The sequence below is a fragment of the Elgaria multicarinata genome, chromosome 1 (genome assembly GCF_023053635.1).
Source record: "Elgaria multicarinata webbii isolate HBS135686 ecotype San Diego chromosome 1, rElgMul1.1.pri, whole genome shotgun sequence".
In the NCBI taxonomy this organism is placed as follows: Eukaryota; Metazoa; Chordata; class Lepidosauria; order Squamata; family Anguidae; genus Elgaria; species Elgaria multicarinata.
In genome coordinates this window covers 138,339,814-138,356,478 of record NC_086171.1, presented here as the reverse complement: position 1 = coordinate 138,356,478, position 16,665 = coordinate 138,339,814, and the positions used below count along the sequence as shown (strand labels likewise).

At 42.7% G+C, this 16,665-nt stretch overlaps 1 protein-coding gene across 1 annotated transcript in view; it reads left to right on the top strand.

The window, feature by feature from the left end:
* Nucleotides 1–10,335: 10,335 nt before the first annotated feature.
* Nucleotides 10,336–16,665, top strand: part of CTH (cystathionine gamma-lyase) — a 28,993-nt gene continuing 22,663 nt past the window's right edge. Inside the window, exons 1-2 of the mRNA XM_063137471.1 lie at nucleotides 10,336–10,669; nucleotides 16,526–16,607. Of these exons, the coding sequence (XP_062993541.1) occupies nucleotides 10,502–10,669; nucleotides 16,526–16,607 (250 nt within the window). The 5' untranslated portion in view covers nucleotides 10,336–10,501. The remainder of the gene's footprint in view (nucleotides 10,670–16,525; nucleotides 16,608–16,665) is intronic.

Genomic DNA, 16,665 nt, shown 5'->3' with positions numbered 1-16,665 from the left:
CCCATAGGGCTTTGTCTCCAGACCCCTGATCAACCTGGTTGCCCTCCTCTGAACACGCTCCAGCCCATCTGTATCCTTCTCGAATTGTGGAGCCCAGAACTGGACACAATACTCTAGATGAGGCCTAACCAGGGCATAATAGAGAGGAACCAAAAGGCCCTGACACAACAGGGGTGGACAGTGTGTGGCCCTCCAAATGTTTTAGCCTACCACTTCCATCAGCCCAAGCCAACATAGTCAATGGTGAGGGGGTGGGGTTGTAGGCCAAAACATCTGGAGGGCCACAAGTTGCCCACCCCTGCTATACAGATTTAGGATTATATCCAGGTTTAGTCCTACTTAGTGTAGACACATTGAAATGAAACTAACGGGATAAAACCCTTACCTGGGAATAAGTCCCATTAACTCTGTATATCATCCATAAAGCGTCTGTTATTGGGTGGTATAAAAGTGTAAAAAAAAATACTTCTGGGTAGGGATGTGGAGGAGTGTATTGTCAGTGTCAGCAGTTGATACTTTCAGGAGGTAAAGTTTTCCAGCAGAACTGATTTTCATTTTAGAAATGAACGAAAGGAGGGTGAGACTGGCTCTGGTGCCGGTGGAAAGATTTTTATTATTTGTTGAACAAGATCAACAAATAATAAAAATCTTTCCACCGACACCAGAGCCAGTCTCACCCTCCTTTCATGCATACTGTGGTGCCTTTCCCTCCAACCCACTTCCATTTTAGAAATGAAGCAATAAGCTGGACAGCGCCCAAACCTGCTAATACCGCAATAAAGAACAGCTCTGTCATGAACAAAAGCCACTTTTTGTAACAGTTCTGCAGCAAACTGTCCTGCTTATTCAATAAAGCTACAGTCAGTCTGCAGGTTTTAATTGTGCCCCGATTTATGATAAAATATCCAAATAGGAACAAGCAGATTGCATTTGCCTCATGACATAAATATGTTTTAGAACAGTGTAATTAACTTGTTTCATGCTGATTAATGTACTCCTGTTTTATACTTATGTGAGTGTATAATAGACCCTCAGGTGGGGCCAAACTTAGTCATACTTAGAGCAGACCCCTTGAAATCAGTGGAACTTAAAAAGAAAAAGATAGCCACGCTGGTCCATGAGGGGGGTGGGAGGAGAACTGCTGGTCCATGACTGGCTTATATCTCTTTGATCAGCTTAAGTCATTGACTTCAGTGGATCTACTCTGCATCTGCTTTTATAACTAGGGGCGTTTCTACACCTGCCTTCCCCCCCACCCCACCCCACCCGGGATCATCCCTGTGCATGCAAATGACACACAGGGGATCCCGGGAGCAGGCAGGGACGATCCCTCCATTTTCCTGGGATAATCCTTAGGTGTAAAAAGGGCCTAGGTTTAAGCAAGGTGAAAACTTATTCCGAAAGAAATTATGCAACCTAAACTGTGTTTACTTGAAATTGAGTTTCCTAACGTGAGGGTTTCATAATGTTTGCTTAGGGTAACAGCCAAAACAATTTAATTATGTTTTCATTTTGTGTGTTTTAAAATCCATAAAAGGAGCCCAATATCCTGATTTGTCAATCCTCCCTTTGTATGCAAGCTACTTTTTACATGACAATTTTATTTTATTGGTTTTATTCCTTGGTTTACATGCTAACAATGCACTCCTATACATGTTAAAGAAAGTCCCACCATGTTTGTAGGACTTAATCCCAGGAAACTGGACAAGGGACTGCTGCCTGAAACTATCTCTTGCTTAATGAAATCTTACAATGCACATGTGAACTCAGAAGTAAGCCCCATTGAAGCCTTCGTTGATCAATCATGATTTAAATAATTGATAAGTTGTATAAATGCATAAAAGTGTATATAAATAAATAGTTCTGAAGGATTCTTCCTTTAATTTTAGATTATACACGCATGTCTTACACAACACCAGAAAATGCATTCCTTTCTGTCAACCATGGATTTTTAAGTTTTTATATTAAAAATAAAAACAATTTTATCAAAAATCTGCTCCCAGATTAATTGGGGGCATATTTTTATCAATCTGTCGATCAAAAGCATTTAAATTAATCTAACTCAATGAATATTGTGGTCTTATTTGATACCCAGATTGAATGTTACCCTATTTCTTCGATTCTAAGACACACTTTTTTTCCCATATAAACATCTCTAAAAATGGGGTGCGTCTTAGAATCGCGGGTGTGTTTTAGGGTTGTTGTTTTTCTGTTGGTGGTACTGAAATTAGTGTGCATCTTACAATCGATGGCGTCTTACAAACGAAGAAATACGGTATTTGTAAAAGCTTCCATATTTGCAGACATTGGTAAAACGAAGTTGTGAAATCAGTTGTCACTCTTCAGATTTTTCTGTGCCACTGAATGGACAGTCAAATCAGATACATGTGCAAACAAACTCCCCCTTCTCGCTATTTTTGGCTGGACAGGAGACAACTTCAATAGTTCTGTCAACCACTGCCAAGGCCTGTGTTGGCTGTAGTTTATTAGTCCTGGGTTTGTTGCAAATAGGACAGTGTGTTCATGTGGTAAAGGGAAGGGGAAGTTACTGCACTGGAGAGACATGGCTGGCTGCATACCAGGAAAGGAGGCAAGAGTCAAAGGTCTCTACCTTCATGTGGTCCACTTTGCATATCTAATCTACGTCAATTACCAACTTAGCCTATGTTGGCTCCATTTTAATGACAAATCCTTTAAAAGACCTATGCCATTTGTGATTTGATCTTGGTTGAAGCAGCTGACCTGATGTGTATGAGTCATGGATGAAAGAGTCTGGGGTGGGGAGCAGCTGCTCATTCTGCCAAGGAGCTTTTAAGATGGTTTAAAAAATGTATGTGTTCTTCCTGGCTTTTAACTAAACATTTTAATGGTATTTGCTAATGCTTTATATTTTCAGATTGTATTTATTGTAACAGGTTTATTCAAAATGGTTGTTTATATTTAATGTGATTTGATCAATGTGTTTGCTGAATTGTATTGTTTTTATCCTGCGAATTCCCATGGGCAAGTGGCATAGAGAGGGGATTCTTTGGTGACCACTCTTGACTAAACTGAGATGATTCCAGATGTGGTGCTGAGATCCCTCAAGCTTCATTTTTCATCCAAGACCGCAACAGAAAAAGCTTATAAATGGCAGCTATGACAATAAATGTCAACCATGGGCCTTTCTCAGTATGTTTTGGGAACAACAAAGATTGCTGGGCACATATTTGTTTTGTGTGTGTTTTGTTCCAGTCAGAGTTGGGGTGCTCCATCAATATTATCTCCAATGACTTTCCCTTTGTTATCAGTGGATTGCCATCTGTTGAAGGTGGTCTTTGGGATATCAGTAGTTTTTGCAGGGATGGTTGACCTGTGATCTGAGATCTATTTGGTTTTCGGACTTCCCTCAGGGATTTTACTGATTAGTTCTCTTTGAATGGCCTGAGTGGTGGTCAGAGTAACCCCTCTTACAAGGAGAAAACTAAAAGATACTCAGGCATGCCCATCTCAAATAGCCTTGTTTTAACCCAAGTGTTATAGACACAGGTGCTTTTGAGGATTCAAGACAGAAAGTTTGCATTCATCCAGATTGCACTTAGAACTTAAAACATCTAATCAAACTTTAAAAATAAATGTATTTTCTTAAAGAAAAGTCAAAGTTTAACACAATCACAAACCTTCCACTCCAAACAAAGCAAAATGACATACAAACAAATCTTGCAGCTGCATCCTCACAAATTCTGAACCACTTATACTGATTCTGCAAAGGGACTAAGGCCATTTGTCCATATCATCAGTTTAGACCACCCTCTTTCCAGAATGTCTCATCTTGGTGTGACATATTGTTTGTCCCTAAACTGGACATCTCTTCTGCTTTGCATTTGGGCAAATTCTCTTTTCTTCTAGGCATGGGGCTTTCTAAACCACAACTCTACCTTTCTATAACCCCTGTCCATTAGTCCCCTAGTCCCCTTATAAGAAACAAGACAGCTGGAACAAGTCACAAGCTTCTAATGACTAATGTCTTAAGCAATAGCAAATCATATTTCATCAGGCCTTATCTATACTTATACTCCAAAGATTCTAATCCCTAATACAATGTTTTGCCTGTACCCCTACTTGCCCCTTAACCATAGTGTTACCCCCTACTTGTACATCCTTTTCAACCACTTTTATGCCCTAAAAGCTTCTTTCCATATGCTATGCTAACAAGCCCTAATACCCCCCGCTTTACATATACTAAGTTAAGTTGTAAAGCCTAAGAAAAGCTCCACTCTCCCTGCTGCCAAAGCCCTGTTGTCACTATAGTTCCACAATGTCTTGAGGGAAATGGGACGTCAGGGATGGTGACTTGAGTGCAAGTGGAAGAAAGCCCAAAGCAAATCCAATGCAACACAGCTTAGAGCTCATTTGAACTCCTCTGTGGCAGTAGTGGCAGCAATGAAATTTATTTCTCAGTCACCAGTGTGTCTGCATAGTTCTGTCAATAAAAGTGGTTCTGATTTACAGCTACATCCCAGTCCTTGGTCAACCCTGACACTTCTGAAAGGGTTTGTTGTTGTTTTAGGTTGAAATCACTCACATCCATTCTGATCTTAACTCTAGTAATATCAGCTTCAATGGTATTTACACATAATACCGCACAGAATAGGGCTGAACAACTGCAATCCAAACCATGCTTGATAGAGAGTAGGTTCCATTGTACTCAAGGACAAACATATTTAGAATTGTGTTGCACAGCTCCAAACCTATGTACACACGTTGGGACATAATGGAAGTTACTTCTGAGTAAATATGCTTTTGATTGGTCTGCATGATCACAGTCCTAGGCATGCTTGTTAGTGATGGTTGCCAACTTACTGCCCCTGCTCATATGCCTTTAACAGTGAATGATATTGCTGTGTGAAAAGTTTCATACGGTGATTTCCACAAATCAAGCTGCTGCTAAAGGCACAGGAGCAGGGCTGGGGCTGGTTTCTGGTCAAGTTGACAAACTTGTTACTAGATGGTAAATACTATTGAACACAGTGAGCCTTATATTTAGGTGAGTATGATTATTTATTAATTAATTAATTACATTTTTATACCACCCAATAGCCGGAGCTCTCTGGGCGGTTCACAAATATAATTATATAATTTGTATACTTGTTTAATATATATTATATAATTGTTTATATATATTATATAATATATATTGTATACTTGTTTATATATATTATATAATTTGTATACTTGTTTTTATCTCAATTTTAGAATTTCTGTAAACCGCCCAGAGAGCCCTGGCTATGGGAGCGGTATATAAGTGTAATAAATAAATAAATGTAAATAATTATGCTGTTGGTCTTCATTACATTGGATGGGATGGAAGGAGAAACTTGAACACATCATGGCACAGAAATAAAGGTCTCTAGAAGCCCACTAATGCATCAATGCCGTTGTTTCACTGCCACCATTTTGTTAAATACAAACTATAGTTCAAGTTCTGATATATTTGGTGACACTAGATTAGTTTACATTACTCAATTGCCTCTTGTTTTTCAACATAAACTGCAAATCAAAGATGGGAACACTCCAGAGAGGTAAGGCCACATCTGGTTATTAGGGGTGTGCACGGACCCCCCGCTCCGCTTCTCTTCCAGATCCGTGATTTGCGGATCGGCCCGGCCCGCCCCCGCTCCGCCTATGTCCGCTCTGCTCCGCTGCGGAGCTCCGGATCGGAGCTCCGTTCCCCCCCCATAGGCTTGCATTAAGCTAAAAAAGTATACAACTTTTTTTCTGTGAAAGTTAGAAACCTCAAGTTTGGCACCATGACACCTCATGGAGGTATACACACGCACGCCAAGACTCAAGGCAATCCCATCATCCCCTGATTTTTGGGGAATTTATGAAAATCCAACACCCTATTCACACCCCTTTCGATAGCTCCGTCAATTTGCACGTTAGAAACCTCAAACACGCCACCATGACAGCTTATCCAGGGATACACACGCACGCCAAGACTCAAGGCAATCCCATCATCCCCTGATTTTTGGAGAATTTATGAAAATCGGGCACCCCATTCACACCCCTTTCGATAGCTCCGTCAATTTGCACGTTAGAAACCTCAAACTTGCCACCATGATAGCTTATCCAGGGATACACATGCACGCCAAGGTACAAGCCAACGGCGACGGCGGCAGGGCCCGGTACCCCCCCGCCCTCCTCTCCCTTACCTGTGTCCGTCCGCGGTCCGTTGGCTTCTTCAGTTGAGCCCGCGGTTCAACCAGGAACTTCCTGGTTGAACCGCAGGCTCAATTTGAGCCCGGTAAGGGACCAAGGGGGAGGGGCCCTTACTTGCCTCCGTCCGCGGTCGCTCAGCTTCTTCAATTGAGCCCGCGGTTCAACCAGGAAGTCTGGGCTGCAAGTGCAGCCCAGACTTCCTGGTTGAACCGCGGGCTCAATTGAAGAAGCCGACGGACCGCGGACGGAAGCAGGTAAGGGAGTGGAGGGGGGGTTTACCGGGCCCTGCCGCTGTCGCCGCATGGGCGACAGCGACAGGGCCTGGTAAACTTCACTTACCTTTCCGGCGGAGCTCCGGATCAAGGCGAAGGATCCGCCTTCACCTCGATCCTCTTCACCACGCTCCGCCGGCTCCCCAATCCTCTTCGTCTACGCCTTAAGGGCAGGCGAAGCCCCCTGCTCCGCTTCTAATTCGCCGGTCCGATTAGAAGCGTAGCACATCCCTACTGGTTATATCCATCTTCAGTCTTTTCAAAATTAAACATTTTGATTCAGCATTCCCTCAGTATGTTTCTTGCACACCTAAACAAAAATGCATAGTTTCAACTTATTTTTAGAGGTTGAGAGGAATGAAAAATTAGGGGGGAAGAATTTTTTCAAATATTGGGAAGTCGCTGTCATTAATTAGGAGTACACAGTTTCATTTATAAAATCAATAAAAAGGGAGAGAAAGCCAGGAGTGGATCACTTTGGAGCTCAGACATTCACACTGAGGTTAACACCTTCCTATCACATTAAAAAGATACGATCTGCACATCATGGATGAATATCATGTTGGAATATATCACACATATTCAAACCAAAAGACCTTGAATTAACATGTGCATTTAATGACCAAGGATATGCAAGAGTTTACTTCATCAATATACTTACGCAAAAATGTTTTAATATATGTTTTTTCTTTGGGTTCGTTAAGGTAGGAAAAAGGCAGGATATTAATGTAATAAATATTTATATTCAACTATATTTTATGTAGTAAAAGCAGTTATGAAGATGGATTACATTTCCCAGAATCTTCAAGTATTATAGTATAAAATTGGTGATACATGTGGGTTAAATTACCACTTTTACCACTTTTACTGTACCTCTCCATTTTTGTTCATTGTCCTCACCTACTTAAACGTTTTAAAAGGTTCTGTTACCCATCCTGATGTCTTCTGGGTAGACCTAGTTGTAAAACTAATCAATGAAGGTCGCAGTCCTATGCACACATGTTGGGAATAAGCTCCATTGAATAAAATATGTCTTATTCCTGAGCAAACATTTATTCATAGGGTTGGAATATAACATTTAAAATAAAGATGAATACAAACAACAATCTGTCAATAGGTAACTAACACAGTAGTGTGCCTATGATGTGTCTATTTGGTAAACTGGTTAATTATTATCCTGCCAAATGTGAGTCACATTAAAGCATCTGTGTGGGAGATCTGGAGATCTCATCACTTGACCAGACAATACAGGCTTACCAATTCATTAAAATGAATGGAAGGATGTAAAAGTTGAATGTAATACCCTCTTGACAAGCCCATATCTGCATTCACTGTCAGTTTTATTAAAATCAGTAATAAGGCTGCCCTGAAATCAGTGGGACACTTCCAAGTAAATGTTGTTTGGTTTGGGACTGCTCATGTGTTTTGGGAGGATGATGAAAAAGTATTAAGTGTTCTAAAAATGTAAGAAATGTAAATTCCAGGTTTTCAAAGTCATTACCATCAATGGAAACTTCTTTCTGATTAAAACACCAGCAGTGGAGGCCCAAATCCTGATCAGGACCACAGTGACTACAAAAGGATTAAAGGTCACTTACCCAACACCAGGATCTAGATCAGGGCCTGTATGGCTACTATTTACTTTAACAACAACAAAAATAACACAATTACTAATTGTATGAATAATGTTACATAGGTTTTGTCCCTAAAATGGGAGTGGGGGTGGGGGAGATGTTGGAATTTTCTGAGGGATAAGATCTTTCATCCTTGGTGTATGTGAACACAGATTAGATAGTACCATGGTAAAAATGAAAGAAAAAGAAAAGATTTCAGACCCTTTGCTGAAAGTGTAACATTAGGGGCACATCTAAATGAAGGGTTTGCCCCGGGGTTGTTTCGCAATAGCGGTATGTCATCTACATGACGCAGCCGCCATTGCGAAGCCATCTGGGGGGAAACCCTGGAAACTCCGGTCCAAAAAAGTCAGGCACTTAACCCAACTTTTTTGGCAGCAGAGCCCATGGCACCCCCTGATTGGTCACCATGGGCGGCCCCATTCCTCTGGAGAAGTAAAAAAAATTAAAATGAGGAGGGGAGGAATGGGATGTTCCTCTCCCCTTTTTTAAATTTTATAATCTGTATCTGCAGAGCTCAGGAGATACAAATAATAAAAACAAAAACTGGGGGGGGGGGAGGATCGGGCAGCCAGAAGGAGAAGTGTACCACGTACACTGATAGTGCAATATAAATATAATAATAATAATAATAATAATAATTGGTTTACCCAGTTCTCCTCTAGCTGCCTCGTTCTTTCCCCCGTTTTTATTTCTATTATTTTTATCTGTATCCACAGATACAGATTATAAAATATAAAAAAAGGGGGGGGACGAGGCAGCAGGAGGAAAACTGGGCAAACCAATTATTATTATTTATTCCATTCTTTTCCCCTCCCCCCTTTTTTTAAAAAACTTTTCCAGAGGCTGGAAAATTTGCACTTGCCTTCCTTCCTGTGCAGATGCCATGAAGGAACGCAAGTGCATGTGCAAGGCACCAAAGCACCACCATAAAGACAGGGGCCAGGTTGCAATGAGCCATCATTGTTCGGTAATTATATCCCCTGTTGTGGTGCGAGCCTTGTGGGCAATTGAGTTGTATTGCAGGGTAGCCAATGCATCCTTTTTGTAATTAATAAAATTAAGTTGTGCATTTTCCCTCTTGTGGTCTAGATTTCTGTTCCTGAGTGCACCATATGTCTAACCCTGGTAAGCCCTTACGCTGACTCCTAGCATTGATCAGGCCTCCCTTACCAGCTACTGCCACTTGGCTGATGCAACCACCAGCCTCTCCTCTTGTTTGCTTGCAAGCAGGCTCACCTAATGGCAATAGCATGCCATAATGGAGTGGTAGCTAAACTGCCCTTCATAAGGGGAAGAGCGAGGTTGGCAGCTGCAGCAGCCCACTGCTGGCAAGCCCATGTGCCCAATACATGTTCAGGCAAGCCCTAGTAAACCTGCTAGGATGCCAGAACCTTGGCAAATTCCCCAGTATGCCAGATGTTGATGCCAGGCCTGGCAAATGCCCCAGTAGGCCAGCCCTACAATCTCTACACTTTTCTTCTTTTCTTCTAATTGCGCACAGCTTTTATCAATTAATTCCTGGGATGCAATGCGTTCATTTCCAGAAGCCTCTCCTGCTCCTTCAAGCGAGATATTCATCTTACAACTTCGAAAGACAACTTCTTTCAGAACATTAACTTCTCTAGTAGCAGCGATAAAGAGAAAAAACACCAAAGTCTAGTTGTGTGCTTGGCAGCAGCCAGGGAAGAATCCCTAAAGCAAGGGTGAAGTTGTTAGCCTACTGCTCTCATCATCCCTCACCACTGGCTCGGCTGGGTAGGGCTAATGGGAGCTGCAGTCCAACCACACGCTCCTTACGGGAACCATAACCGTCAAATTCGGGTCTCAAAACGACGCCCCTCCAAAGTAGAAAATGGCAGCAGTGCGGCTGAGAGGTGGACTTCTGCGGGGCCGCATGGGAGGGAGGGAGGGAGGGACGGAGGTCCCGGAGACTGAGGGAGGTGAAGGGAGTTCTCTTTCAACCCGGCTTCCCTTCTCTTTCCAAGAACGGGCGGCGCTGCAGCGGCCCAGCCAAGGCCACGGCTGGCCCGCATGCTCGCCAGTTCCTCGACCCCGAGAGCAGCCTGGGCAGAGGGCGACGCGCCTCCGCCTGCTGCCAATGGGAGGCCTCCGCGGGGCCAGCATGGGGCCGGATAGGGCTGCCAGATCTCCACCCATCGCTGGATTCGACGCGACGCGCCGGCCCGCCGAGCCGGGCGGAGCTTTTCCGCCTTAAGGCAGCTGTCCCCGCCAACCACAGGCAAGCCGGCAAAGGAGGCAACGCGTTGGGATATTGCGCCAGCAACACCGCTGCCTCGCCTGCTCCTTCCCGAAGAACGCGCTCCGTTGATCCCGCATCCGCCGCGTCGGAACGCGCTCCGTTGATCCCGCCACCCCGTCCCCGAGAGCGACATGGCCAACACGAAGGAGAAGAGCGCCGCTTTCCTGCCGCCCTTCAAGCATTTCGCCACGCAGGCCATCCATGTGGGGCAAGAGCCCGAACAATGGAACTCGCGAGCCCTGGTGCCTCCGATTACTCTCTCGACCACCTTCAAGCAGCATGCGCCGGGGCATCACAGCGTGAGTGGCGGCGGGGGCGGGCGCGGGGCGTTATTATGGGTGACCCCTTCACGCGTCTCCCCAATGGTCTCCCCACCAGCTTCAGCTTCTTTCTGCTTAGCTACGCCCAAATCAAGCCTGCTCCTCAAATAGCACCCTTTTCTCCAGTACCGACATCTGATCGAATCGGTTTTCTTTCCGATTGCACCCCGGCCATACTCCGCCTCTCTTGCCCTGCATACCTGCTGCCCTAACCTCTGTCTCCATCCCTTCGCTCCCAGACGCCCGCAGGTTCCTTAGGAAAGCTGCAGTCTTTCGATTTTAATCCCTTTTAATTTTAATGTCCAAAACCTTCCCGGGAAAGAAAAGAAAAGAAAATCGTACAATCAAGATTAAAGGATGCTTTTATGGTGTAATCGCACTGAAATGTTACGGGAAGTCCACACAACGTTTTCCATTTGTAACCCACCTGTGTTTTCTCTTGGCTGCTTCCATCTCTCTCGCTCTCGCTCTCTCGCTCTCTTTTATTACGCAGAAAATCCATTAAGGAGGAAAGATGAGATAGCTGCACAATGCCTTTTGATTGGTAATGTTAGGAATCCTCCATCTGAAAGCCCCCTTAATATAACTTTCAGTATATGCCAGGCCAATGAGCCTTCTTTTAGTGATGACTAGATCACTGCTGTTAATCTGTGATGGCTCAGTTGTACATTTCATCCAGATAATCCTGATAGAATTAAAAGTCCAGCAAAAAAAAAAAAAAACTCTTGTCCATACTGGTGACATCATCACTTTGGATCATTTTTGCCTTGTCACTCTGCATTCTAAGGGCTAAACTAGACAATCCTGTGTTCTCTTTTACAAATAGCAGCTGTGTGTGTGTGTGTGTTATCAGAATCAAGATTGTGTAAGAGTTTTTCCCCCCAATCTGCAATCCTCAGTGAAAATCTCCTGCCCCCTTCTGTCCCTGAAGCTACTGCAGCTGGGTGTTTTTTAAAAAAACACACAAAAACAAAACAAAAGGCAGGTGCATGAGATGTGTACAGCAGGGGGAAATGCATGGCTCTCCAGATGTTGTTGGACTATGCATTTAAAGTATCATTTAATTTGGCCTAAAACTTCAAAGCTTAATTTAAGAGTCAATGTGGAATCCAAGAAGGCAGTGTGGGCAAAGAATTGTTATTTGGTAAGAAATAGGAGTTCCTAGAATATATTAACATTATTATTATTATTATTATTATTATTTCCTCCAGTATTGGGACTTTACAATAACTGAATTGATTTTGGAAATGGCACTTTTCAGGAAAGTGCAGGTAATCATGCTTGCCCGTTAGACATGTTTTTCTCAATATCTACACTTGTTATTGTAGAGTATCCAGACAACGTGCCTGCCAAAGCTTTGCATTTTAGTATTCCCCACTCCCCCCCAGATCTGCTTTGGAGCAGTTTGCCTGGCTTTCCATGTAATTGCCCTGCCAGGCTTCACATGTGGACTGGCAACGTATGGTGGATGTGCTTGGCAGGAGGAGTGATCCATGATGCAGGTAGCAGGTGACGTGGTTGGCAAAACTCCTCCTTTCTGAAATGCTTGCTCTGCATCTTGCAGTTGTGCCACCACCATTACTTGTTCCATACCTGCCTTGCGCCTATTTCAGAAAGGTTAAAATTCTACAGTTGAGCTGTTCAGAGGATGGAGCAGAGGACTATATAAGTCTGGATTCAGCCCTGTTCCTTTTTTTCCTCCCAGATGGCCAATCAGCTGGGTTTTAACCTGAAATGGCTGCTTGAACCTCTGCCCCTACATGCTCTACACGCAGCCTTCCTCAACCTGGGGCGCTCCAGATGTGTTGGACTACAACTCCCAGAATGCCTCAGCCAGCATTCTGGGAGTTGTAATCCCCCTCTGGGGGGGGGGGGATTAATGAGCAAATGTTTCAACTTTTCCCCTGCAATAGTAATGCTTTGCACACATTGCCTTTGCCATGGGTGCCAACATAATGGAATTGCAATGGGTAATACAATGCTGTATTAAGTGCCATGGGGAACCAGAGCAATACTCTGCTTCCAAATGATTGTGGAAAAGCAATGCTAAAGGGTGTTTGTGAGGAAGGGACAACAAAGATTATTAGTATACAGTATGTGTGAAGGCTACGCAACTCCAAATTGGAAATGTATTACCTCTGGAGTATTTCAAAAAGTCATGAAATGGCTCATGACATGTACAGTGTTTGTTTTCACTTCTGCTCCTCTAGGATAGCAATATTATAGGCTTTATTTCCTTCTTTTGATTCCCTTTTTTGTAGATATGGCAAATTTGCAAGTTATTTGTAAATATTTTAAAAGGGAACTCTTGATTTTGTTTGTGAAAATCTCCCCATAATGAAATATATGTATCCAACTCTCAACATATTCGTTCAGTGTTGAATTTCAGGTTGTTCGTTGTAGTTCTGGGTAATTCTGAGGTTACAAGGAAATGCTCACTCATTTTAACTCAGCATATTCTAATGGGCAGGACACAACAAGCTTGCCTTGCTGGTATGTCCACTGTATGATACAACACAATGTGGAAATTGCATAAGCAAGTGAGCAAATTTCCAAAGTATTTTATTACTCCTTACATATTTTGAGTTCAAAGAGCGCATGTGTTTTAAAATCCATAAAACGTCATGTGCATTAAAATCAGCAAAAAGTCTTGAGGCGCCTGATAGCTAAAAGATAAAGCCATAATCGGTCTGGCAGCCTTTAAAGTGCCTCAAGGCGTTTTGTTGTTTTGCTGCCACAGACTTAACACAGTTACTTTTCTGTTAATGTTCAATAAGACATAATATTCCACTAGTTAACGTTTGAGAGTTTAGCCAGGCAGGAGCAATTAAAAAGAAAGGAATAAGAAAAAATATATTTCCATGACGTTTCTGTACAGAATATCTTGTTCCAATAGAAACCTTAGTCCTCTCCTCACACCCGCACCTTTCAGGGCTAATTGGCTTTGATCCCTAACTTGTCATTTTCCAGCAGATGTATTCAGATTTGCAAATAATCCATTTTAAGGCAAGAAGGGAGTGTTGGTATAATTTATATGCCTATAATGCAACAAAGCAACATAGGTGCATATCTGAAGACCAGCCATGTAACCTGAGTTTCCTTTCACGTGTTTGCTGCAGCAATTCCTGTTCCCAAAGAAGCAACCTGGCTGTGGTTAAAACTGTCAAAGAAGGTTGTGTGTGTGTGATTTCTGTCTCACCTGCATGTAGCTACCTCGCCAAGTAAACCAAGTGTGAACCTCATAAAGTTTTTTCTCCAATTAGAGGACAAGAAGTAAAGCATTGGAGCTTTTTTGAGTACTTACATTGGTTAAATTTCTGCTGTGACTCTAAAGAGAATGTCCTTGACCTGTACGATAGCCTGGAAGATAAACATGGTCATTCTACATTCCAGTAGGGCTGAATGTATATCGGGATCCACTGGTTGATCTCTGGGGTGATTTGCATTAGTTTGGCAATAGTTTCTAACTCCCAATCATCTAACAAGGGCAATAACTTTCTTTCCCTGCTCCCCGCATCTGCTCCCCCCTCCCCCGGCCAAAAGATTGCTGAAACAGCATGCTGGAGAGGGGGAAAGCCAGGAGTAATATTTTGAGTATTGAGCTTGTGTGCTTGGTTCTTACTGATCATAAATTCCTGGGCTGAGCATGTGCACAGAAGCATTCTGTTCCTTAATTTTTAGCATATATCCTCCTGCCTGGGATGTTGCTTTTTATCCAGCATCAATTGTTGGGGTACTAGTAAAAAACAAATAAAATAAAAAAGTAGATCCAGAAGTCTGCTCAGCACTGCAGCATGGGGGTGGGTAGATGCTCCCAGTGCAGTCCTGTACATCCCTGTCAGAAGTAAGTCCCATTCAATTTAATGGGGCTTACTCTCAGTTAAGTAGATATAGGCTTTTGAAGCCGTCACCGGTGCATTTTATATTCTGGGTGGCTGCGCAAACCTCATCTGAATGCCTTCTCTAAAGCTCTGGCCTCTTCTGAATCTTTGTTCTTTCTGTCCCCTTAAAGTCGCCACAGTTTTTATCTAATATTTCCCATTGGCTCTAGCAATTTTCTTTCTGCTTCAGGTTCAAAGCTCACCCTTTGTCCTATCTAGCCCCTGAATGAACTCCATGTATCTTGATTGGCCTCCTTCCAGACACGTAGTCCCACAATGGCAGTCTGGGTCTCATTTTGGCACCCCACCCATTTCCCCCACCAGCCCCATTGTGAACTTTGCTTCTTGGGCAAACCAGATTCTTCCAGAAATGTTCTCATAGCCTATTCTTTTGACCTCACCTTGACTTTACCACATGGCCTGAGTAGCAGGCATGCTGCAGCGTAGAACTCCAGTTTTCAACAAGGAGCCCCAAGTTGAATGATCCAGCCTAAATGGCAAAGTCTGGGGCTGTAGTTTTAGCGTTGCTCTTGGGGCATGTGAAATGCCTTATGAAATTCAGGAGACTAACTTGGGCCTTGTTTTGGATTGTGATGTGTTTTTGCATCCTGAATTTTTACCTCTATGCTTTGAACTTGTGTGAGAATTGTATCCCCAATATGTGCATTTTTCATAACCCACTTTTGCAATGGCTCTGTCTAGAAAAATGCATATCTTCTGAATGTCATGTATTTTGGATTGTATGTATCCTATGCTAGTCCTACTTGAAATGAATTGAAACCTATTGAAGTGAATGGGACATAAGTTAAACTAACATTGGATAGATCCATTGTTGGACCTGCATGTGTTGTTTGCAAGCCTGGGCAGAACTTGTCTTGGAGCCACGTGGCTGGGAAAAGAGAAAACTATGATTCTTCTTCCTTTTTAATTATGTTTTGTTTTAGTTTTAGCTGTCTCTCACTATAATGTAATAGTCTGTCTGGACTCTTGAGAAAACTCAGGTGGTCACCAATTATGCATGTTGGCAGCATGGGTGCATATATTTATTTATTTTATTTTATTTTATTTATTTAATTACATTTATATACCGCCCCACAGCCGAAGCTCTCTGGGCGGTTTACAACATTTAAAAATAGTAAACATTAAAAGTATACAATTTAAAAACACACACACACATAAAAACAGTATAAAAACAACAGTATCCATTTAAAAACAACAATTGTGGGGTCCATTAAAAACAAACTTAACATTGTTAAATGCTGTTAAAATGCTGTTAAAAATGCCTGGGAGAAGAGAAAAGTCTTGACCTGGCACCGAAAAGATAACAATGTTGGCGCCAGGCGAGCCTCATCGGGGAGATCATTCCACAGTCGGGGGGCCACCACTGAAAAAGGCCCTCTCCCTTGTTGCCATCCTCCGAGCTTCCCTTGGAGTAGGCACTCGGAGGAGGACCTTAGATGTTGAGCGCAGTGTACGGGTAGGTTCATGTCGGGAGAGGCGTTCCATCAGGTATTGTGGTCCCAAGCCATGTAGTCCTCAGACATTACTATATTCCTTGTCCTTTGAATAGAGTTGACTTGTTGCACAATATTGACTTGATCCTGATGATGAAAAGAAGCCTCATCGCCCAGAAACCCCTGAACCCAAGAGAATAATGACCTCGTTAGTACAAAGCACTTCTAGCTTGCAGAATTTAATCTGTTTTCATGATTCTAGTTCTTATGTAATGTGGCATCAAAGGCAAATGAAAGATTCCACAACCATGAGGTCCAGCAACTTTCTTCTTTTTGATTTTCTTTTTAAAAAAGATGAAAACAGATTTTCAGGATTCCTAATTTCATGATCAATAGGTTTAGTATTTGGTAAAATTGCCGTAGGTCTCTGTACTTACCCGAAAAATTCCATCAGCTACTGATAAAGATGTATTTACAATTTTTGTTTTGGTCTTTCACAGGGCTTTGAATATAGCCGTTGTGGAAATCCTACTCGCGATTGCTTGGAAAAGGCTGTGGCAGTGCTGGATGGTGCCAAGTATTGTAAGATGTCAACTTTTTAAATATGAAAAACAATTATTATATGTATTGTTGGAGACAA